Source organism: Tachypleus tridentatus, chromosome 1 (genome assembly GCF_004210375.1).
Source record: "Tachypleus tridentatus isolate NWPU-2018 chromosome 1, ASM421037v1, whole genome shotgun sequence".
Lineage (NCBI taxonomy): Eukaryota > Metazoa > Arthropoda > Merostomata > Xiphosura > Limulidae > Tachypleus > Tachypleus tridentatus.
The window spans coordinates 42205749-42225538 of NC_134825.1; the positions used below are offsets into that span (position 1 = coordinate 42205749).

The window sequence follows — 19790 nt, forward strand, 5'->3', positions numbered from 1 at the left end:
ACATTAAAAGTAAAAACAATTTGTTAAATAAATACAGTTACGACAGAAAGTGTTCGTACCCCTGCGTCGTGAGTAGTTTTTTGCTCATACCTTAAAAAATATCATGATTAGGATAATGCAACTAGAGTATATTATAAATATTATATTAACACACATATACGTAAAGTTGTATGTAAATTGAACGACAAATAAACTGTTTATAAACAAATAACCAAACATAGGCGGGGCAGAAAGTGTTCATGCGTCTACTTTAATGGTCAGTTGTATCGCCTTTCAGGTGAATTACTTGGCGCAATCTCTTCTCATAGCCCTCCATGATCGTTTGACAATACTCGACTGGTATTTTCTTCCATTCTTCTTTACAGAAGGCCTCCAACTCATGCAAGTTTTTTGGATAACGCTGATGAACCCTGGTCTTCAACTCACGTTAAACGTTTTCAATTGGGTTGAGATCGGGTGACTGCGATGGCCACTCCAGAACGCTTATATGGTTCCTCTGCAACCAGGATTGCACATATTTCGATGTGTGCTTAGGGTCATTGTTGTGCTGAAAGATCCAACGACGCCCAAGCAGCAAGTTTCGAGCATCATTCTTGATATAAATGCCTAATATATCAACGTACTCTTCTTTTTTCATGATTTCGTTGACGCGGTGAAGGCTGCCTACACCAGAAGAGCTGAAGGAACCCCATAGCATGATCAAGCTATCTTCGAGTTTAACTGTAGGGACGGTGATTTTTGAATGATTTCGTTACCCCTTCATACGAAAAATATTGCGAACATCATTGTGGCCAAAAAGCTCGATTTTAGTCTCGTCTGACCAAAGAATACTCTTCCAATAGGTAAAGGGTTTAACTACATGCTTTCTTGCATACCTCAATCGTACTTCTGAATGAACAGACTTTAAATATGGAGTTCTACGAGGACGGCATGCTTTGAACCCAGAAGAGTGTAACATGTTCGTAACTGTAGAGGTGCTTACTTTAACCCCAGTTTCTCTTATCAGTTTCTTGTTAAACTTCTAACTTTTTTGAGAACCTTCCTCTTCTCTGGAATTTTGGTAAGGCGTTCGGAACGAGGAAGGTTAGCAGTTGATCTTGTAAACTTAAACTTGGCAATTATGCTTTGAACAATAGATTTCGGCACATTAACTTGTGTAGCAATACCGGAAAGAGACACACGAGACTTCTATTTTACAATAATTCGTTTTTCTTAATCATTGGACAGTTGTTTCCTGTTCGCCATGATGATCAAGCAGATAATCACGGAGACGGCGCTAAATTGCCGGAAGAAAATTTTTTCTGGCTAAATTCCAATAATTATGAACCAAGTGTCTAGTTCTGGAATGGTATAATGTAGTTTATTCGCCAAACTAAACAAAATTTTTACGGGAATATCAGTTTTTTTACACGTTCTGAACTGTACGAACACTTTTTGCTCCTTCTATTTTTGGTAATTTGTTTATAAACAGTTCATTTGTCGTTTAATTTTCATAAAAGTGTATGTAGATGTGTGTTAATATAATATTTATAATATACTATATGTCTATTAGCCTAATCGTGATACTTTTTTAAGTTATGAGCAAAACACTACTCGGGACGCAGGGGTACGAACACTTTCTGTCGTAACTGTATATATGAACAGCAAGATATTTTCTAGATCAATTCAAAGTGAATGAATCTTGTGATTGATACATTATTTAAAACATTAGAACAAAATTCAAATTATGTTCAACACATAAACATATCTACACTTAATACTGTTTATGTTTTGACCTTATTAAAATAAAAATAATAACTGATTTTATTGATGTAAACGTTTGCCAACTTAATTTCATTAGTTTAATCATAGAAGATGGGGTGAGTAGTCATTATTTAATTTATATTTTAGAAATTTTAAAGTACAGTTTTCTTACTCACATTAAGGCCTGGCATGGCCTAGCGCGTAAGGCGTGCGACTCGTAATCCGAGGGTCGCGGGTTCGTATCCCGGTCGCGCCAAACATGCTCGCTCTTTTAGCCGTGGGGGCGTTATAATGTGACGATCAATCCCACTATTCGTTGGTAAAAGAGTAGCCCAAGAGTTGGCGGTGGGTGGTGATGACTAGCTGCCTTCCCTCTAGTCTTACACTGTTAAATTAGAGACAGCTAGCACAGATAGCCCTCGAGTAGCTTTGTGCGAAATTTCAAAACAAACTCACTGACATTCACTATTTACAAAATAACAGTAATTTTTCAAACTAACACAGCTATTTCATATAAGATGAGTAGTTATTTTGAACACTTAAAAGGAAAGTATTTTCATATGTCGTGGATCGTATCAATATTTATTGCAAAATGCATTACTAAATTTTCTTACAATAAATATTTCCTTTTTCAACAGATGGCAATACTATTCAGTAGGGGCCTGGCATGGCCTAGCGCGTTAAGGCGTGCGCTTCGTAATCTGAGGGTCGCGGGTTCGCGCCCGAGTCGCGACAAACATGCTCGCCCTCCCAGCCGTGGGAGCGTTATAATGTGACGATCAATCCCACTATTCGTTGGTAAAAGAGTAGCCCAAGAGTTGGCGGTGGGTGATAATGACTAGCTGCCTTCCCTCTAGTCTTACACTGCTAAATTAGGGACGGCTAGCACAGATAGCCGTCGAGAAGCTTTGTGCGAAATTCCAAAACAAACTATTCAGTATTTTTATGTAAAAATATTTCCAAGGTCAAGTTCTTCATTTGCTTTGAATTAAACAATTCACAAGTTTTATTTTGAAAATAATTATTAATCACAGTATTTTAGAGAGAAGTCTGAATTATGCAGATATCATAAAAATGGTAACATTAGAGTATTAATCTTACTATATTTTTTTCCACATGAAAAGACAAGTTCGACACTTAAGAATAATCTCATTTTAAACAATATGTGATTAGAACAAAATTATTTCGAGGTTAGCGCAGCTTAATACGATGATTAGGAAGTAACTTATATTGAGAATATTTTAGAAGAACAGCCACCCAGTGGCACAGTGGTACGTCTGCAGACTTACACACTAAAAACCGGGTTTCGATATCCGTGGTAAGCAGAGCACAGATAGCCCAGTGTGTAGTTTGTGCTTAATTCAAAACAAACTAAGAGAACAAGTAAGACTAAAATAATTTTACTATATTGAAGAGTTCTTTAACAATTTCAATTCATATAGTCAGAATTTTATAACTGTAGATGAGTCATGTTTATTATACCTTTTGGTTTTTAACTGTTTGATACATTACCATTTTCATAACATTTTTATAAATATGTACGTTTTATTTACTTCAATAACTTCTTGTTAAATAAATTAGTTATAATTTTATCAACTTGCGCCCGAGTTTTATACATTAATGGTACTATTGTGTGTGTGTTTTCTTATAGCAAAGCCAAATCGGGCTATCTGCTATGTCCACCGATTGGAATAGAACTTTTGATTTTAGCACTGTAAATCTATACACTTATTACTGTTCCAGGGAGGGATGGTATTATTATGAATAAAAATGGACAGACGCTCTTGTACCGCAAGCCAAATTCTGTTCGATCTCTCAAAATTTTCTAATATTATTAAGATTAAAATATTTCAAAAACAAATGAAGTAATTAGACATGGTATAGCTTTAAGCATAGCTATCTAATTATTCTGAGGTCATTAATTCTGGAATTAATGTCTTAGAATTTTTTACAAAGCTACCCGAAATTTGGACAGATAAAACAGAGAGAAGTCAGCTGGTCAACAATATTTACTGATAACTTTTAGGATACACTTATCTGAGAGGATAGTGGAATTTAATTATATTTCTTATACAGCACCCACTACAAAGGCTTTCTATTGGTAATCTGAGGGTCGCGGGTTCGAATCCCCGTCGCACCAAACATGATCGCTCTTTCAGTCGTGAAGGCGTTATAATGTTACGGTCAATCCCATTATTTGTTGGTAAAAGAGTAGTCCAAGAGTTGGCGGTGGATGATGATGTTTAGCTGCCTTCACTCTAGTCTTACACTGCTAAATTAGGGACGGCTAGCGCAGATAGGTTTACGCGAGATAAAAAAACAAACTAATTATAATTGTGCTTCGTCAGCTTGTAAAAGGCGTTCACTCTTTTACAGTTGTTATAGTAACAAGTATAAAATGTTCAGACCACTACTGTGTTTATTGTATCCCAACTGGCTTGAAGAGATATGGACAGCAGTGGATATGTTAAATCTAGTGTGGTTTGTATATTATTATTATACACTTTCTAAATTTTGAAAATTCCATACACACTAGGTAACTAATGTAGTGTTAAATATACAATCGGCCTAATATTAATGTCTTGAGTGAAGTATGATTGATTAATATTGTTGTTAAGTAATTGTACACTAGAGGTCGTTAAAATTAATCTAGCGATAACCCCAAGTTGCGGTTACATGTATAGTGTAAGTAGTACTTGAGAAGTTTTCTTATGTACTAATAGTAATACTGTTTGTGATTTACGTTAAGCAGCAGAGTAATTTTAAATTTTAGGAAGTATATTAATACTTCTGTTGTCGCTACTGTTTTCAATAACTTGAATTACGTCATTATTTAACCTGTAAAGTATATTTTATCTAGGTGTAAACAAAGTTCACAAGTTGTGTACTGTTAAACTAGTAGAAAAGTAGTAGAGAATCTTCACTTTTTGAACTGCTCTGCAGTACATATAATTATTGTAAATTCTTGTAGTATAAATAAATATTGGAAACTGTAAGTGATCCTGATTGTTGAATTATGGCTAAGACATGGCACTAATTCCTTGTTTTTCGAGAGATACTCCATTACCTGTGCAGTCACTATTTCCAACACAACGGTGAATCAACACTACCACTTCACCGTCCACAGTGTAGGCATAGGCCTCTCACGGAAAAGTTTAGCTTTAAGCATAATAATCGGGAAATATTTTTAACTAAACACGCAAGACTAAGTCGAGTTTCCTCTACTGTTTGTATCAAAGCTGCTGCTGCCCCTACTACTACTATTAGCTCTTGTGCTTCAGATCTTTAAAAGTTAAAGCAAGAATAATTGTTATCCAGTTTATTTGATGGCATTTTCGTCAATTAATCGTTAGATTATCAATATATATCCTTTAAATGAATACAATGTAATGAAGTGATCTTGCCAGTTTTATAAGTTATCCAAAGAAACAATAACATTAGTAATATTTTATTTTTCAATTAGATGAAATTATGTAAATAATACACAGCTGGAGAAAGTGACACTGTTACTTTTAGTTCTTTTTAATGTAAAACTAAAAGTAAGAATGCTATTATAACTTTGTAAAACTGCGTAGGCTTCATTTGAAACACCATGTGCAGTTTTAAACCTTCCTACAGCCTTGGGAGGAATAACATGGGAAAAAGTACAAGAGTTCAGGCCAGTGAAATGGTATGCTGTTTAATGTATTTAAGTTATGAAGAAGTACTTAGTATTTATTATATTCTTAATTTTAAAATGAAGGACTGTGGGTAATTTATTAAATAATTTAATATTTAGATTATCTGCATAGAAAAGATAAAAAATACAAGTTCCAATAATAGTAGTAGTAAGTTATGATCTTTAAAGCCAAGATAAAGATATTTTGTTGAAAAAAAAGTTTTCAGTTAGTGTAATAAAGCTTTAAAATATTTAAGTGGTTAGTATTTTTCATAAACTGTGTTGATAACTTGTTGAGTTGATAGGATTATGGGCATGACAAGCTGCAGTAGAATAATACAAAGACCAACTAAAACAATGAGAAATACTGAATGAATATTGCAGCTTGCTGTAGAAGATATAACTGTTTCATTGAATTTAAATTCAGTAGTTTTAAAATCTACAAGATAAAAGAAGCATTTACTTGTAGTTAACCCTAATAATATCATTAATATATATTTCATTTATTTAATGATTTGCTTATTTTTTTCCTCTCTTAAGAAACCATAAGCTTATTTACTCCCTTTTTAGACATGAGGTATAAAATTTTGGTCTTATAATAAGTTATTTTTATTTTTACAGGTTATCTTGGTATCAAAAATAAAAACTTGAGTGGGATCAAATTATGGCCCCAGCAAGAAGTCGAGGAGCTGTTTCAAGAAAATTGGCTGCTCCAAATAAGAAGAATAACAATAAAAATGCCCTACAAATAGTTCACCAGAAGAAGGCAGTGTGAGACATTAACTAAATATTGATATTAATATCTATTTGGTTTCATTGTACCACATTATTGTTATACTGTATTTACATTTACTTATTGTATATTAAATATGTAGGAGATTAATTCTTCTGTTGTAGAATAATGAATTACAATATTAATAAAATAGCTTGCAAAATAACAAATTGCCAGCAGAAAGTTTGAATAACATTACTAATTAACAAAGTATTATATCTATGAATATATTACATAATCTAGAAAGATTTGTAGTTTGTGAAATTAGGCATATTATTTTTTGTGAAAGGACCTATTTCTTTATAGGGTTAAGTGTCATAAATCTATGTAAAATATTCTTCATCAGCTTCTACAACCACATTATTTGGGATTTTAGTAAAATGTAAGAGATAAGCTGGGCTTGTGGTTCATGGTGTCATCAAAATGCATATTAAACTGCCCAACATCTGACCAGGTTATTTAAGAGTAAATAGAATTTTTAACCAGATGTTTAGTTAAATATACAATAGTTATAATTTAAGAATTAAAAGGATAAACAAAACTTAACTGTTCTTATTTAAAATTATTTGAATGAATAAATTATACTTGCATATTATTACTCTGAAAAAGGAAGAAAGGTAAATGATGGGAAATATAGAAATACAAGAAATGGTAAACAAAAAACAGAGGACCAACAATATTCTATCCGAGACTGTTGAATATACAGAAGGACAATGCAAATAAAATAACTGCAGGACAAATTACATACTATCAACAAAAATAGATAACTTCTTGTTCTGTAAAACAGCACCTAAAAAGAACAAAACCTTTTTGTTACTATTTGAATTTCTATCACTAGCTTTTTTCAACATATTTGCATAGATAGGAGAAATGGACTGCTATGATTTAAAGTTTTGTATAACTGTGTAAAAATAAAAAGCTAAATTGTAATTGTCAAATACAAAGCTGTGTGTGAGGCTGTACAGGTATATTATACATGGGATAATTTTATTTTTTTCAACGATAGGAGGAATAGTTTTTAATAGAATAATGTTAACAAAAATAATGAGAGCTGCTGAAGATCAAAGTTGTGTGCCTTATTTAAAAAATAATGAAAATTTTGATGTAATATACAAAGTTAAATAACATTTGAACTACTACTCTGAAAATTAAAACCTGCAAATTTTTCAATAAAAAAGATCCTGTAAAAAGATAACTAATGATGAAATTTACAGATTTTAAAGACTGCAAATGACTTGATACATACCTGAGGTACCTTAGAAGAGTAAAAGATAACTTGCAGGGAGAAAGTTGTTTTTTTTCTGTACTGACTCGTTATAGTGTTCCTGATTGTATAGTTTTGATGCAAATCTGATGTTAGATTTCCTAACTACAATGATCAGCAATTCACTCTCATGCTTTCCAAGTAATATTCTCAAGCTATTTTGCTATCAATATTGCTGATAGAAATTTGATGTATGTATTTAGTAAAGTCTGCCAAAATTTCACTTGTCATTGCTCTTAATTATTTATGCAGAAAATTAAGTATGAACATTTTTACAAATGATTAAGTAAATTATACCTATATTACCTTGGATAACTTTAAATACATGATAAAATGAATATACATGTACAGAGACATCATATATCACAAAATTGTAAACAAAATTTCAGAAAAAACAGTTGTACATTTATGTTGAAGGTATATTATGGTGTTTTAATATACTGGCTAAAAAACCCAAATTTTTAAATTCACTAATCAAGAAATTTTTCTGGGAATGAAAAACATGGTTTATAAACCTTTAAAACTTACTCAGAACCTTTTGAAATGAAACATTATTGTGAGGCATTATTTGTATATGGTATTTTTTTTTTAAACTCAGTGTTAAACAAGTATAACAGTTAAATATTCCCCACAATAAGAAAAGTATGTAATATTCAGTTCCTGCCTCTTGATATACAAAATAATTAACATGGTATTCCTATTAGTGCATACACATTCTGTATATGTACATGTATGTCTTTTTGCCAATATTTGTTAAGAAAATTAAAGTATTTTTAATAATTTAGTGATCCAAAATTCAGTTATTTCATTATTGTTGTCATGGGACTTGTGTAATTATATGTATGTTACTACATATCAATAACTACAGGATACGTGCTTGCTTTGTGTTAACAGAAGCTCTGAATAGGAAGGTTTTTATTACTTCAAGAAGGCTATGTAACTGTTTGAAAGCTAAATGTATACTGAGGTTACATGCTCCACAGAACAAGGTAATAAGTAATTGCAAATAGTGGTGGATTGTTAATCAGCAAATAAATAAATTTTAAAATGTCATGTCTGCTAATTCCTATTGAAATAAATAGTTGTTTTCTAAATTTTGTAGAATTGCTTCACCAGATGAAATTTTCAAAACTTTGCACTGTTATGATATTTTCATATATAGTAGCATTGAACCAAAAGGTGATGTACTGGAATTGTTGCTTCTCTTCACCTCTGTATTTCTTTTTTTGTAGGCCTGCTGATAATGAAGAAATATTAGCTCCATGGACTCCATCGTCTTATACAGCATTTAAAGCATTGTTATCTGCTAGGTTATGTGCAGCAGTATGGAGTAATATTTCAGATTGTGATGAAACCTTCAACTACTGGGAACCAGTACGGATTTTTTTTTTTTTCCTTTTTATTTATGTTTGAGTTTACATTATTTGTATGGTATACAAAGAATAAAATCATTGAAGATAAAATAAATTTATCTTGTTAGTATAAACTTAAGAAAAATATCTTAAATTAATTGTATCATAGTAAAGGTGCCCAAAACATACAAAATACTAAGTTAGAAAATGATCATCTAATATACATATTGTAGGTAATACTTCACTAAATGTGTTCCATCCTTAACAGCAGTCATTAATAATCTAACCAAATGTACAGTTTTTATTTTCAAATTTCACACCTAAATTAGTATTTATAACACAGAGTAATGTTTTAGTCCTATATTGTATTTTGTCAGGGGACACTAAGGTGAAAACAAAACTCTTTATTGATGCTGTCTTTGAATGGTTTAGCTAAATATGCAAATCTGTGCAACAAATATTTTAATCCAATATAATCCAACAGTATCTGTACGGAATTTGAACATCCTTACCAGTGTAACTATAAAGCAATTAAACAGTATGTTTTATAATTTCAAACTGAATATGCTGATATATGGGTAAAGTAAGGAACATTTATTTATTTCCATATAAGCAGATCAAAGTGTATGTCATGACATTTTACAGTTTTACATTTAAAATTTAATTAAACAGTTTTATTATGCATGTATGTTATTAAACTTGGCATGAACCTGTTAATTCACATTTTTATATTATCTGTAATTTAATTTCAAAAATATATTTTAAAAGATCTCAAACTTCTGTGTTTTTGCCATATTATGCACCTGAGCTTCAATTTCTTCTCTTCATAATTCTCTAACTTCTAAAATAAGTTGCTGCAGTTCTCAACCAGTTAAATACAAGTAAGAATCCAAAATTTGAGGCTACTTTTATTTGCTAGGTTACCAATAAATTTGTTAAATCCATCCAAGAAACAGTCTCCCTCTGATTTTTAAGATTTTTACAAAGCAACTTCACATTGTTGATGGACATATTTACAACAAATAAAAAAAAAAGGCAGATTATCTTCTTTATCAAACTTACAATTTCCTTTTGAATTTGGTTTGGAGAGCATTCACTTGCTAAAAATGTCTTGTAGTCATGGATTTATAACTTTGAATGGCTAACAAAAATTTTTAATTCTATTTATGTCCTTAGAAATATGAATGAAGTATTGTAATTTTAAGACTTTCTAGTTTCTGAGATATATTTTGTGTTTTAGAATGCATATTGAAAAGATGTTAATTGTTTTTGTACACCCACATTTGTGAGAATCTACAAGGTTTAGAGGGAAATTTCAAAATGTTCTTACTTGAGTAGAAACAGTTTGAATGTGCTATGAGTACTCTGTTTTCTATTTTTTGTTGTATTGTTTTTTTAAGAAAAGTAACTAAAACAGAAGAAATATAAACTTATGAGTGTAGACCAACAAGACTCCACTGAGACAAAAATCTAAAATTGAACTAGTTCAAGTATCAGTGCAAGATATGACACTAAATTCATTTGTTGTTACATTAACAACTGGAATAGCTAGTTGGCTTCTACTGTGATTTGTTGCTTTTCATGCTAGGACTACTGTTCCAGTTGTGTAAAGCATGACAACAGATCCATATTGAAATAAAAGTTATGAATAAATTTAACAAAACTCTGGAAGTTGGACCAGATCAACTGGGTCTCTTTCACCTCTGTCTCTCTCAGAACTTGATCCTGTTGTCTTTAGTCTTATGTTTATTAATGTCTGCATATAGGCAGAAACTAATTTTTCATTTACATAGCTGTTCATTCTATACCTAAAACCTTGATACATTTTCATGGTATCCTCACCCATGGTGGTCTCCATGTTGCCAACAGGCACGAAAGGCTTGAAAAACAGGTCTGGTATATCTTTTGCAGGTATCCCACTGTTTCTAACTGAATTGGTTCCTGGCAGGGTTGTGCCCATGCTTGGCAGGTTAGACGTAAAAGTTAAAAGGAACCTTGGATTAAGCTTACAACTAGCATCTCTTCTACCACCAGTTCCAACATCATGTGACAAGATTCAGAAGGTCAATGAAAAGTATGCTTTCCATCCTCTTTCTAGCTTACTCTCCATTGGGCAGGGAGTTGCTGATGTACTGAGAATCACTAATACTCTTGGCAAGAACTTTTTTTCATCTTTCTAGCACTTCTACTTCCTCTTTTGCTATTTAAGCCATCAAATTTAAGGCAGAGTGATTGTTTCTTTCTATCAGGCTGATCATCTCTATGACTGTTATAGCTCCTTTACACTTGTGGAACCCAAGCTCACTTTTCATTTGTCTGGCAGTACATCAGTCAGACCTGATGATGTTCACTCTGGGATTTTGCATCATCTATCTCCTGCCTCTCTTACTTTTCTTCTGATTGTTTCTAACCAGATCTAGCAGAAGAATGTTCTTGATGGTTGATTTAATTCTGTTGTTCTACCTTTTTCTAAGCCTGGGAAGGATACTAAGATTCCTTCTAATTGCTTTGAATAGCTGTCTCTCTTGCCCCTCCAATATGGATTCTTTTGATAGTGCTCCATTGTGGACTTATATTTTTGTCTTGAAACATTGATGAGGGAAGCCTTTCTGAAGAGAGATAATCTTGTTTCTATCTTCATTGATCTTTAGAAGTCTTATGACACTATGTGGATGGATGTATAACATTTTGTATAAGGTAATCTACTCTTATGGATTACCTAGCCATTTGTCCATTTTTTTATAATTTTTTAAATGACAGGTGATATTCTTCTTCCTCTGGTCCCTAACGCAAAGGTTTTGGGCTAATCTTTGATCATAAGCTTAAGTTCATTCCTCACATCAAGCAGCTACATATCAAGTATAAGAGGGCTCTGAACATCCTCCATATCCTTTCCTTCACCTCTTTGTGAATTGATTGATATTCTATGCTCAAGATTTTATGTGCCCTCATTTGATTTAAATGAGACTATGGGTCTATTGTTCTACTTTGAAGATGCTGGTCCACATTCACCATCTGGGTCTTCTGGCTCAGCATGGGTGTTTTTCACACTTCTTCAGTCTTGAGTTTGTATACTGAGCTCAGTGAGCCTCTGCATAACCTCTTCTTTTTTGCAACCATCTCTGCAGTATGCTTCCATGCTTTGATCCTAACCAATGGGGTTGTGTCTTCCTCAACAGGCTTTTTTGAAATAGACAGTCTACATTTACTACTTTTTTCCTTTGTATCCAGATGGAACTGTCTGTATTGGGTCTGACTGATGTTGCTATCTCCACTTGTCATCCAGTGTTTTTTAAATTTTTATGAGTCATTGGCTTTTTAATTATCTTTGAATATTTTATCAAAATTTTGGAGCTTTATTTGATTTTTTGACTTGATTTATTTTTGCCTTTTATAATATTTTACTTTTATTGAGTTTTTAACACAATGTTTGGTGCAGATGGCCTCAGTTTTGTTCTATAAATCACCAAACAACCATAGAGCGTGCTTGCTATTTCAGCCATGAAGATATTGTAATGTGACAGATAATCCTACTCTAAATTTGCAAAGAGTATCCCAGAAGTTTGCAGTGGGTGCTGTCTGGTGTGAATAGTAACGATTATAGAACAACTTACTTGGAAAATATGTTTTTAGAAATGCAAATTTATAACTTCAAAATTAAAACTATTTATTGAAAACTGTCAACACAGAAGTTTGTTTAGCAGTGCTTTACCTAGATTAATGTAGTGTGCTTTCTTTATAGTGAGAGCTTTTCTCAGAGTTTTTGTTGAATATTTATGTCTGGCAATGTCAATAAAACTAATAATTCAGTAAAAGAATATATAAAAGTATATCTGTGTGCAGTGCTTTGCTATAGCTCTTATTTTTTAAGATACTTTATAAAGAAAAAAGCTGTTTGAATAAACTTTTATCTGCAGTTTATGGGATGAAGGTATCACCAATAAGTATTTCCTGTGTTAGTAAACATTTTGTGAAATAAAAGTTATACAGCTCGTAAGACTTTATTGTGAAACACTCATAAATATCTGTATCAAGTAGCACAAATGATGGAAACTCTTTTATATATTTTTTAAATTAAGAAGTAAGTGTAAAAGGAACTAAAACAAGATTGTGTGAACATTATATTATTCTACTGAATTTGGTTTGTGCACCTTGAAAATTGGTGTGTAAATATATATGTGGTGTGTTGCATGAGAGATAGAAATGCTTGTTCCTAACATTAATTTTTTTTACACTTTAAAAATAATTCATTTTATATTGTCATACATTGTACTGAATAAATATGAAACATCAGTCAGTGAATCTAGTGCAGTAGATTGTCATGTTTATCATCTGTAGAAACAAAAATATAACCAGGTTTAGATAGATTATCAATTACTTGAAATAGTCAAGTAATTGATAATCTAGGAATGATAGTAATAAAACACATTTATTCATGAAAGTAGAAGTTATTTAATAATAACAATTACATGAACATATTTATCATAGTTTGTCTGTCAACAGTGCTGTAAACACAATATTATTACATGTTGAAAATTTGAAAAGATGTACGTTAAATGCAGTTTAAAGATTTTTTTTTTTTATTTTAGACACACTACCTGATGTATGGGAAAGGATTTCAAACATGGGAATATTCTCCTGTATATGCAATACGTTCATACACATACCTATGGTTGTATGCTCTTCCTGGATTGTTTTATAGTTCTTTACTTCAGAGTAATAAAGTAAGAAGCAAACTCACCACTTTATTCATTGAATATAAGAGGCATTATGTTGTGTGGTTTATAAACTGATAATTATTGTTTGTTTTAGAAAGGTTTCAGAAGGGTTTTTTTCCAGTCTTTTTTTCTGTGGAAAATATATTTAAAAAGAAAAGAATCAGTAATTTAAAATGCATTTTTTTGCCTGTTATTTTTAAAAATTTTACAAACTTGGTCTGTTTTTATTACAATTACATCAATAATCTTTTCATTCTTGTATTGAGATTCAAAATGTTAGATTTTAAATTTCTTTAAAAAAGTGTTCCAAAAAACACTGTCATAATAGCTTTTAAATTATTTATGTATTAACAAATCCAAGTACAAATGCAACAAATCATTTTAGCTTGTTGAGTCTCAATTAACCATTTCATATTTGCTTCATTTACTCAACAAATTCTTGAGTCTGTTAGTGTAATTTTAAAAAGTGAAACTTGACTTAACCTGATGTGTATAAACAACTTTTACAATTTCTGAATCCAACACTAGTCCTAATCTAGGTATATTAACTAAATATAAAAAATCCACTCTTTGATAACTAAGCTTTATTGTTTGCATTTTGTATATTTTACATTTAAATTTTGTCTTTTAAAATATTGATGTAAGAAAGTCTTTAAGCTTCATTCAGTTACTTTGACTTTAGTAGGAACATGTATTACAAATAAAACAATTGGATTTTTTTACATACCATTAATATTACAGAACTTAAAATAAGCATCAGACAATCCATTATCCAATAGAAAAGTGAAAGTCCTCATATGAAGATATGTTTAGGCTCTTAAAATTATGTTCTCTTGAGAAAAGAAAGATTATAATGGTTTTATTAAAGTATTCAAAAACAAAAGTGGAATAAATAGGATTAATTTATTATTTTTCATGTTTAGTGGTGAGTATGAAAGGATTAGAAGACAAATTTAAGATTTACCAGGGTAGAAGTCACCTGCAAATTGGGCAGTTTTATTTTTCAAACATAATGGTCAGTATTTGGGATAACTTGCCTTCAATTTGGATGAATGCAACAAAGTTAATAGAGGGTTTAATGAGTAGTTGAAAAGACTAAGCTAGGTACATGTTTGATGAAATGAATGGGGCAGTCAAAAGTGTCACTTATTGTTTTCGAAATGTTCGAGTTGTCAGGCAAGAATATCATACTGTACAAATTTTTCAAAGTGTAGAAAATGTTTGTTTCTGTCTTTTTTCTCTATATTTATGGAGTTAATTTAGCATTTCATGGGTTAAGTTAGACCAAAACAAGAAGTCACTGGAATCTTGTTCATTTAGAGGTTAGTTGTTTCCAATACCTTGTACACACTTCCACACCTACACATGCAATTTGACCTTTATTTTTGTTTTGCTTGGCAATACATAGAAACAGATTGATGAAATATATATAAACACAAAAAATAGTCAATTTGATGAAATATGTATATAAACACAAAAACAGTCAGTTTACTTTATAAGTAAGAAAAAGTTTGGTGGAATGTTTTTTTTCAGCTATCTCATGTAAATAAGTATATGCAATAAACTTCATTAAGTGATTTATGTGGGACAATTAGGCACATTTTACACCAACAATAAAAATGATAATTCTCTTTGACTCTGCTACTGTTTATATTTACAACCAATTGAAGAGTAAATTATAAATTACATGACCTTTGTAAAGCCAATAAGTTGTCATCACAGCTTGTCAAATTTGGACAGAAAAATTTGATCTTTAAAGTAATTAAATGTTTAAACCTAGTTAATTAGAAAGCCAAATAAATTACAGAAGTTTCTGTACAATCTAATTAGCAAATGATATGTATTTGGTTTTATCAAATTCATATTTGAAAGCTATATGAATTATTTTTTGACAATAAACATAGTATTTAAATAAATGTGGTTGCAATTAGTTATGAAACTAGGTTCTCTGTTAGACATCAGGTGATGTAATATGAAACTGTTTACCCACACTATCTGTTCTTCCACTGGGTATTTACACCAAAGCCGTTAGGCAGAAACTATTTTATAGTCCTCATCCAAAGTTCTTGATTAGACACTTTTAAAAGAACAGTAAAACAAAATTAAATTACAGCAATTGTGAAACTATGCCTAAAGTCATAAACAATAGTAATTGCTGTTAGACTTGCATATTGTGAAAACAAAAAGTAAAATCAAAATTTGATGCAACATTTAAAGGTGTTTTGTTTTTGTTGTGTGAAATCCAATTTCAAGAATCCTTAGTATTTCCTGGTATTTTACTGTGTCTTTCTAAATTTCACATCTGTGTGTTCCTTATACCAAGGACTTGAGGTGAGCTTCTTGTCATTATCAAGATTTGCAAAAATCTGTAAATAACTCAAGCTAGTGTTTATTTTATTATCTGGATTTAAAATATATTTTTTATCTAAATAATTGTAGTGTGCTCAGCATAGCAAGTGAGACTTAAATTCAAACATATGTGAAAGCTCTGCAAATAACACATGGTGCATTAATTCTAGTTGTAAACCTCAACAACCACTAATGAAACTTTTACTCTCCATAGAAATTCTATGTACATTTTTTACTAAAATATTTAAGTTACTCAAATATTTATGTAAAGTAGTCACATAACATTATATTTTCCAACCCAAATATAAAAAGTACAAACAGAGTAATGAATGTAAACATCAATTTATTACTGATTACACCTCCATCCCAACAGGTCCTTGTCTTCTACTTCTTGAGATGCCTGTTAGGTTTGTGTTGTGCCTGCTGTGAAGTCTACTTTTACAGGTAAGTGCTTTATACAAATTATAAGTTAGTTAATTCTTTCAATCCAAATATCCTTTACTACACATGATGGAGATTTCAGTTTCTTGAATTCAAAATTTTATTAAAACACTTTTTATTTATGTTATACAATTATTTAAAATCTCAGCTAATGATCCACATTTTAATAGTGTACAAGTTTTTTGTTCTTAATTCTACAAGCAAATGTTTTTAAAAATCCTGAAATTCTGCTAGTATAACACACGACGTATTTTTTTAGACATCTTGTTTTCTCTATTTTTTCCATCATCCCTTGAAAGAGTAAGAAATTTAATGTAAATTACTCACTTTAGAATCATTATTGTGCAGGCAAAGCTTTACTGTTATAGCCTTCAATTTTGTATGGTTACAGAGCTATCAGTAGAAAACCCTTCCTGTCACACGTACTCTCTTATGTTCGTATTTCTCTTTTACGTTTAATTACACTATGTAACACAAGTTTTGTTCCTGGATACTATGTGTTATTTCTTAATTGCTTATGTTGTAAAAGTACAGAAAATGGCCATTATTTCCTTCAAACTTTGCTTTTGTGACCTGGATAATGAAATTTAGAAATTAACCTATTTTTTTAATAGGTAAATTTGCACATTTTCATTTACATAAGGTCTTAATAAGACAACATAATAATCAAGATTTTATGTATTTATACTAAAGTTATACAAAAATGAACAAAAATGTTTAGAAGTGAGTAGCTTTTCGAGATTTGCAACTGTAATGTAAATCACTTTCATGTGTCAGATCCCCATATATAGTCGTGGCATTTGACTTTGTTATACCAAGATCTCTGATCAAGTTGTTGAAGTCTCTTTGGTAGTATGGGTTTCTCTCACCAGCTGCATCTCTGAAATTGTAATTGGGATCATCAATGTCTACCTCCTCTTCTGATTTGCTGCTCTCTTCCGAGGTTTGCTGCTTTCTGGGTACAGGGAGCTTAGGGCAGTGTGGCACTGGGGCGATGGATGATGGAAGGTCCAGATACATGATAGCAGATGCATTCTTACCAGCCCGATGTTTGGAAGGGTCCGCCATGCAGATGTAGCAATTGCTTGAGTGGTCAGTGGGTTCACACCAAATTCTTGGAATAGCAAACTTCATGGCTCTCTTTTCCCCTCTGTACCATCCTGCAAAAAAGCAAAATAAAATTGTTATTATGAAGAATAAATTTATTTTATTTACAACTAATGTGTAAAAGGTTCACTCAAAATATTTTACATGATATTTTTCTATACTATTTGAAATTAAAAAAAAAATTTAAATTTAAAAGGTCTAAAATTTGTATAATATAAAATCTTACTGTTGAAGCAAGCAAAAATTGTCCGTCTTACCTTCTAGAGTTTTTTTGCAGTGCTCGCAGATAAAATGAGGTGTCCAAGGTTTGTCTTGATCCCCAACATGCATGCCAAAATATGCCTTGTAGGCTTCGCACATGTTAGCAAATGTTGTCACAGAGTACTTTTTTGCTCTTTTCTTGATAAATTGGCCACATACATAGCAGAATGTGTCTGGAGAATGCTTGCAGCTTCTTGATGCCATCTCTGATAAAATCAGATAGGTTATGTGTTTACTTAGGCAGCTAGAACTAAACTGAAGTGGTGGATGGTGAGCCCCTGTATATATATTACAAGGTCTGTTCAAAAAATACGTGGACTGACGTCATAAAACAAAATGTACTTTATTTAGAAGTTACAGGTCTGGGACCCCTTCAAAGTACTCTCCTCCCCAACACACACATTTTTTCCAACGGTGTTTCCACTTGTTGAAACAGTCCTGTTATGCTTCTTTTGTAATGTCCTCCAGCTCCTTCGTCACATTTGCCTTAATCTCGGGAATCGTCTCAAATTTTCTTCCTTTCAAGGGTCCTTTGAGTTTGGGGAACAAGAAAAAATCGCAAGGAGCAAGGTCAGGTGAGTAGAGGGGTAGGGGTGGGGAAGAACAGTGATCGAGTGTTTGGCCAAAACCTTACGAGTTCTGAGGGCTGAATTTCACAGCAACGCGGTGCATCTTCAATTTTTGGTCAAAATCTTGTAACAAGATCCAACTGATATCCCACACTCTTCAGCAAGCTCCCTGACAGTCAGATGTTGATTTGCCTGCACCAGGGTGTTGATTTTGTCAACATGTGGGTCGTCAGTTGACGTGGAAGGACGTCTAGGACGCTCATCATCTTCAATGGACTGTCGACCATCCTTAAAACGTTCATGCCACTTGAAACATGCCGTACGCTTCATAGAAACATCACCGTAAGCCATGTTAAGCATAGCAAAAGTTTCAGTTGCAGAATTTCCAAGTTTAACACAAATTTTCACAGCAAGTCGTTGTTACTTCAGGTCATTCATTCTGAAATCCGCCAAATGAAAAAATCGCACTTCACTTAAAACAGCGTAGCTAATACACAAATGAAGATATCTGCAATCGGGAAATGGCGTCATAATCAGCTGATTTGTGCGAACCTAGCGATATCAAGCAGATTCCCCTGGAACCAACTGGAGCCGCGCAATTCAAACAGTCTGCATATTTTTTGAACAGTCCTCGTACTATGGAAAGTTCTAGAAATTTCTTGTAAGTTCTACAACATTCTAGAATGTTCTTGAAAATTCGTGTAAGTTTGAGAAAATTCTCTATCAGTTACTCAGCACTGAATCTACCTGGAATGTTCTGGAAAATGAGTAAATTTGAAAATTTTATTTCCCAGGTTGCAAGAGCTAAGTTTCAAGAGAAAAATAGGTCTTTTTCCATTTACTTTAGGCATAAGTAATTGGGAAATAATACTTTTTGCCCAGGAACAAGAAAAAGTAAAAATTTTGCTACATAGTGTTATATATTACATTTAACTGAAGAAAGTCAAGGCTGTAATCTATCAAATGTTTTGTTGCATACTGCTGTGTTCTGGGCAGATATGTCAATTTCATTTGGTGTATAAACAGTATTTCACTGAGATATGTAACAAATAGCTTAAATGAATTAGTAATGGTTCTTGTCACATAGATAGAAAGCCAGAAAGATTGCAAGAGATATGGAAAATTGTCTGCTTTTGTAAATTATTAATACATGTCCTTTGGTGCATTATTTAATTACATAAAAATTATTTAGTACATTACTACCAATAGTATTAAAAAGTAAGCTTAGATGTCCTCAACAATCAATGAAAAAAAAAGAAAATTGGGTAAGTGCTTTATTTTTTGTTTTTTATGTTTATTTTTATTTAGTATTATAAAAATAACTAAAATTTAAAAATAGGGATCTTTTTAGGTTAGTTGATATTGGATTAGGTAAAATTAGCAAAATGTGGTTAAGGTAATTAGATAGTGCAACTTAAGCTACACGTGTCCTGAGTGATTTACAATTTATAACAGCACAGAAAGTAGTTAGACACAGTTTAGAGAACAGTAAAATTTAAGTCATTCTAGAAAGACAAAAGGGTAATTTAGATTTATTTCTATTTTTTCATGGTTAT

The 19790-nt window shown here is 31.8% G+C and overlaps 1 protein-coding gene across 1 annotated transcript in view; it reads left to right on the forward strand.

Annotated features, from left to right (window-relative positions):
• Positions 1-4366: 4366 nt before the first annotated feature.
• The window catches only part of Alg9 (alpha-1,2-mannosyltransferase Alg9), a 50113-nt gene continuing 34689 nt past the window's right edge, over positions 4367-19790 (forward strand). Inside the window, 5 exon segments of the mRNA XM_076494351.1 lie at positions 4367-4428; positions 6023-6172; positions 8670-8811; positions 13379-13513; positions 16230-16300. Of these exon segments, the coding sequence (XP_076350466.1) occupies positions 6066-6172; positions 8670-8811; positions 13379-13513; positions 16230-16300 (455 nt within the window). The 5' untranslated portion in view covers positions 4367-4428; positions 6023-6065.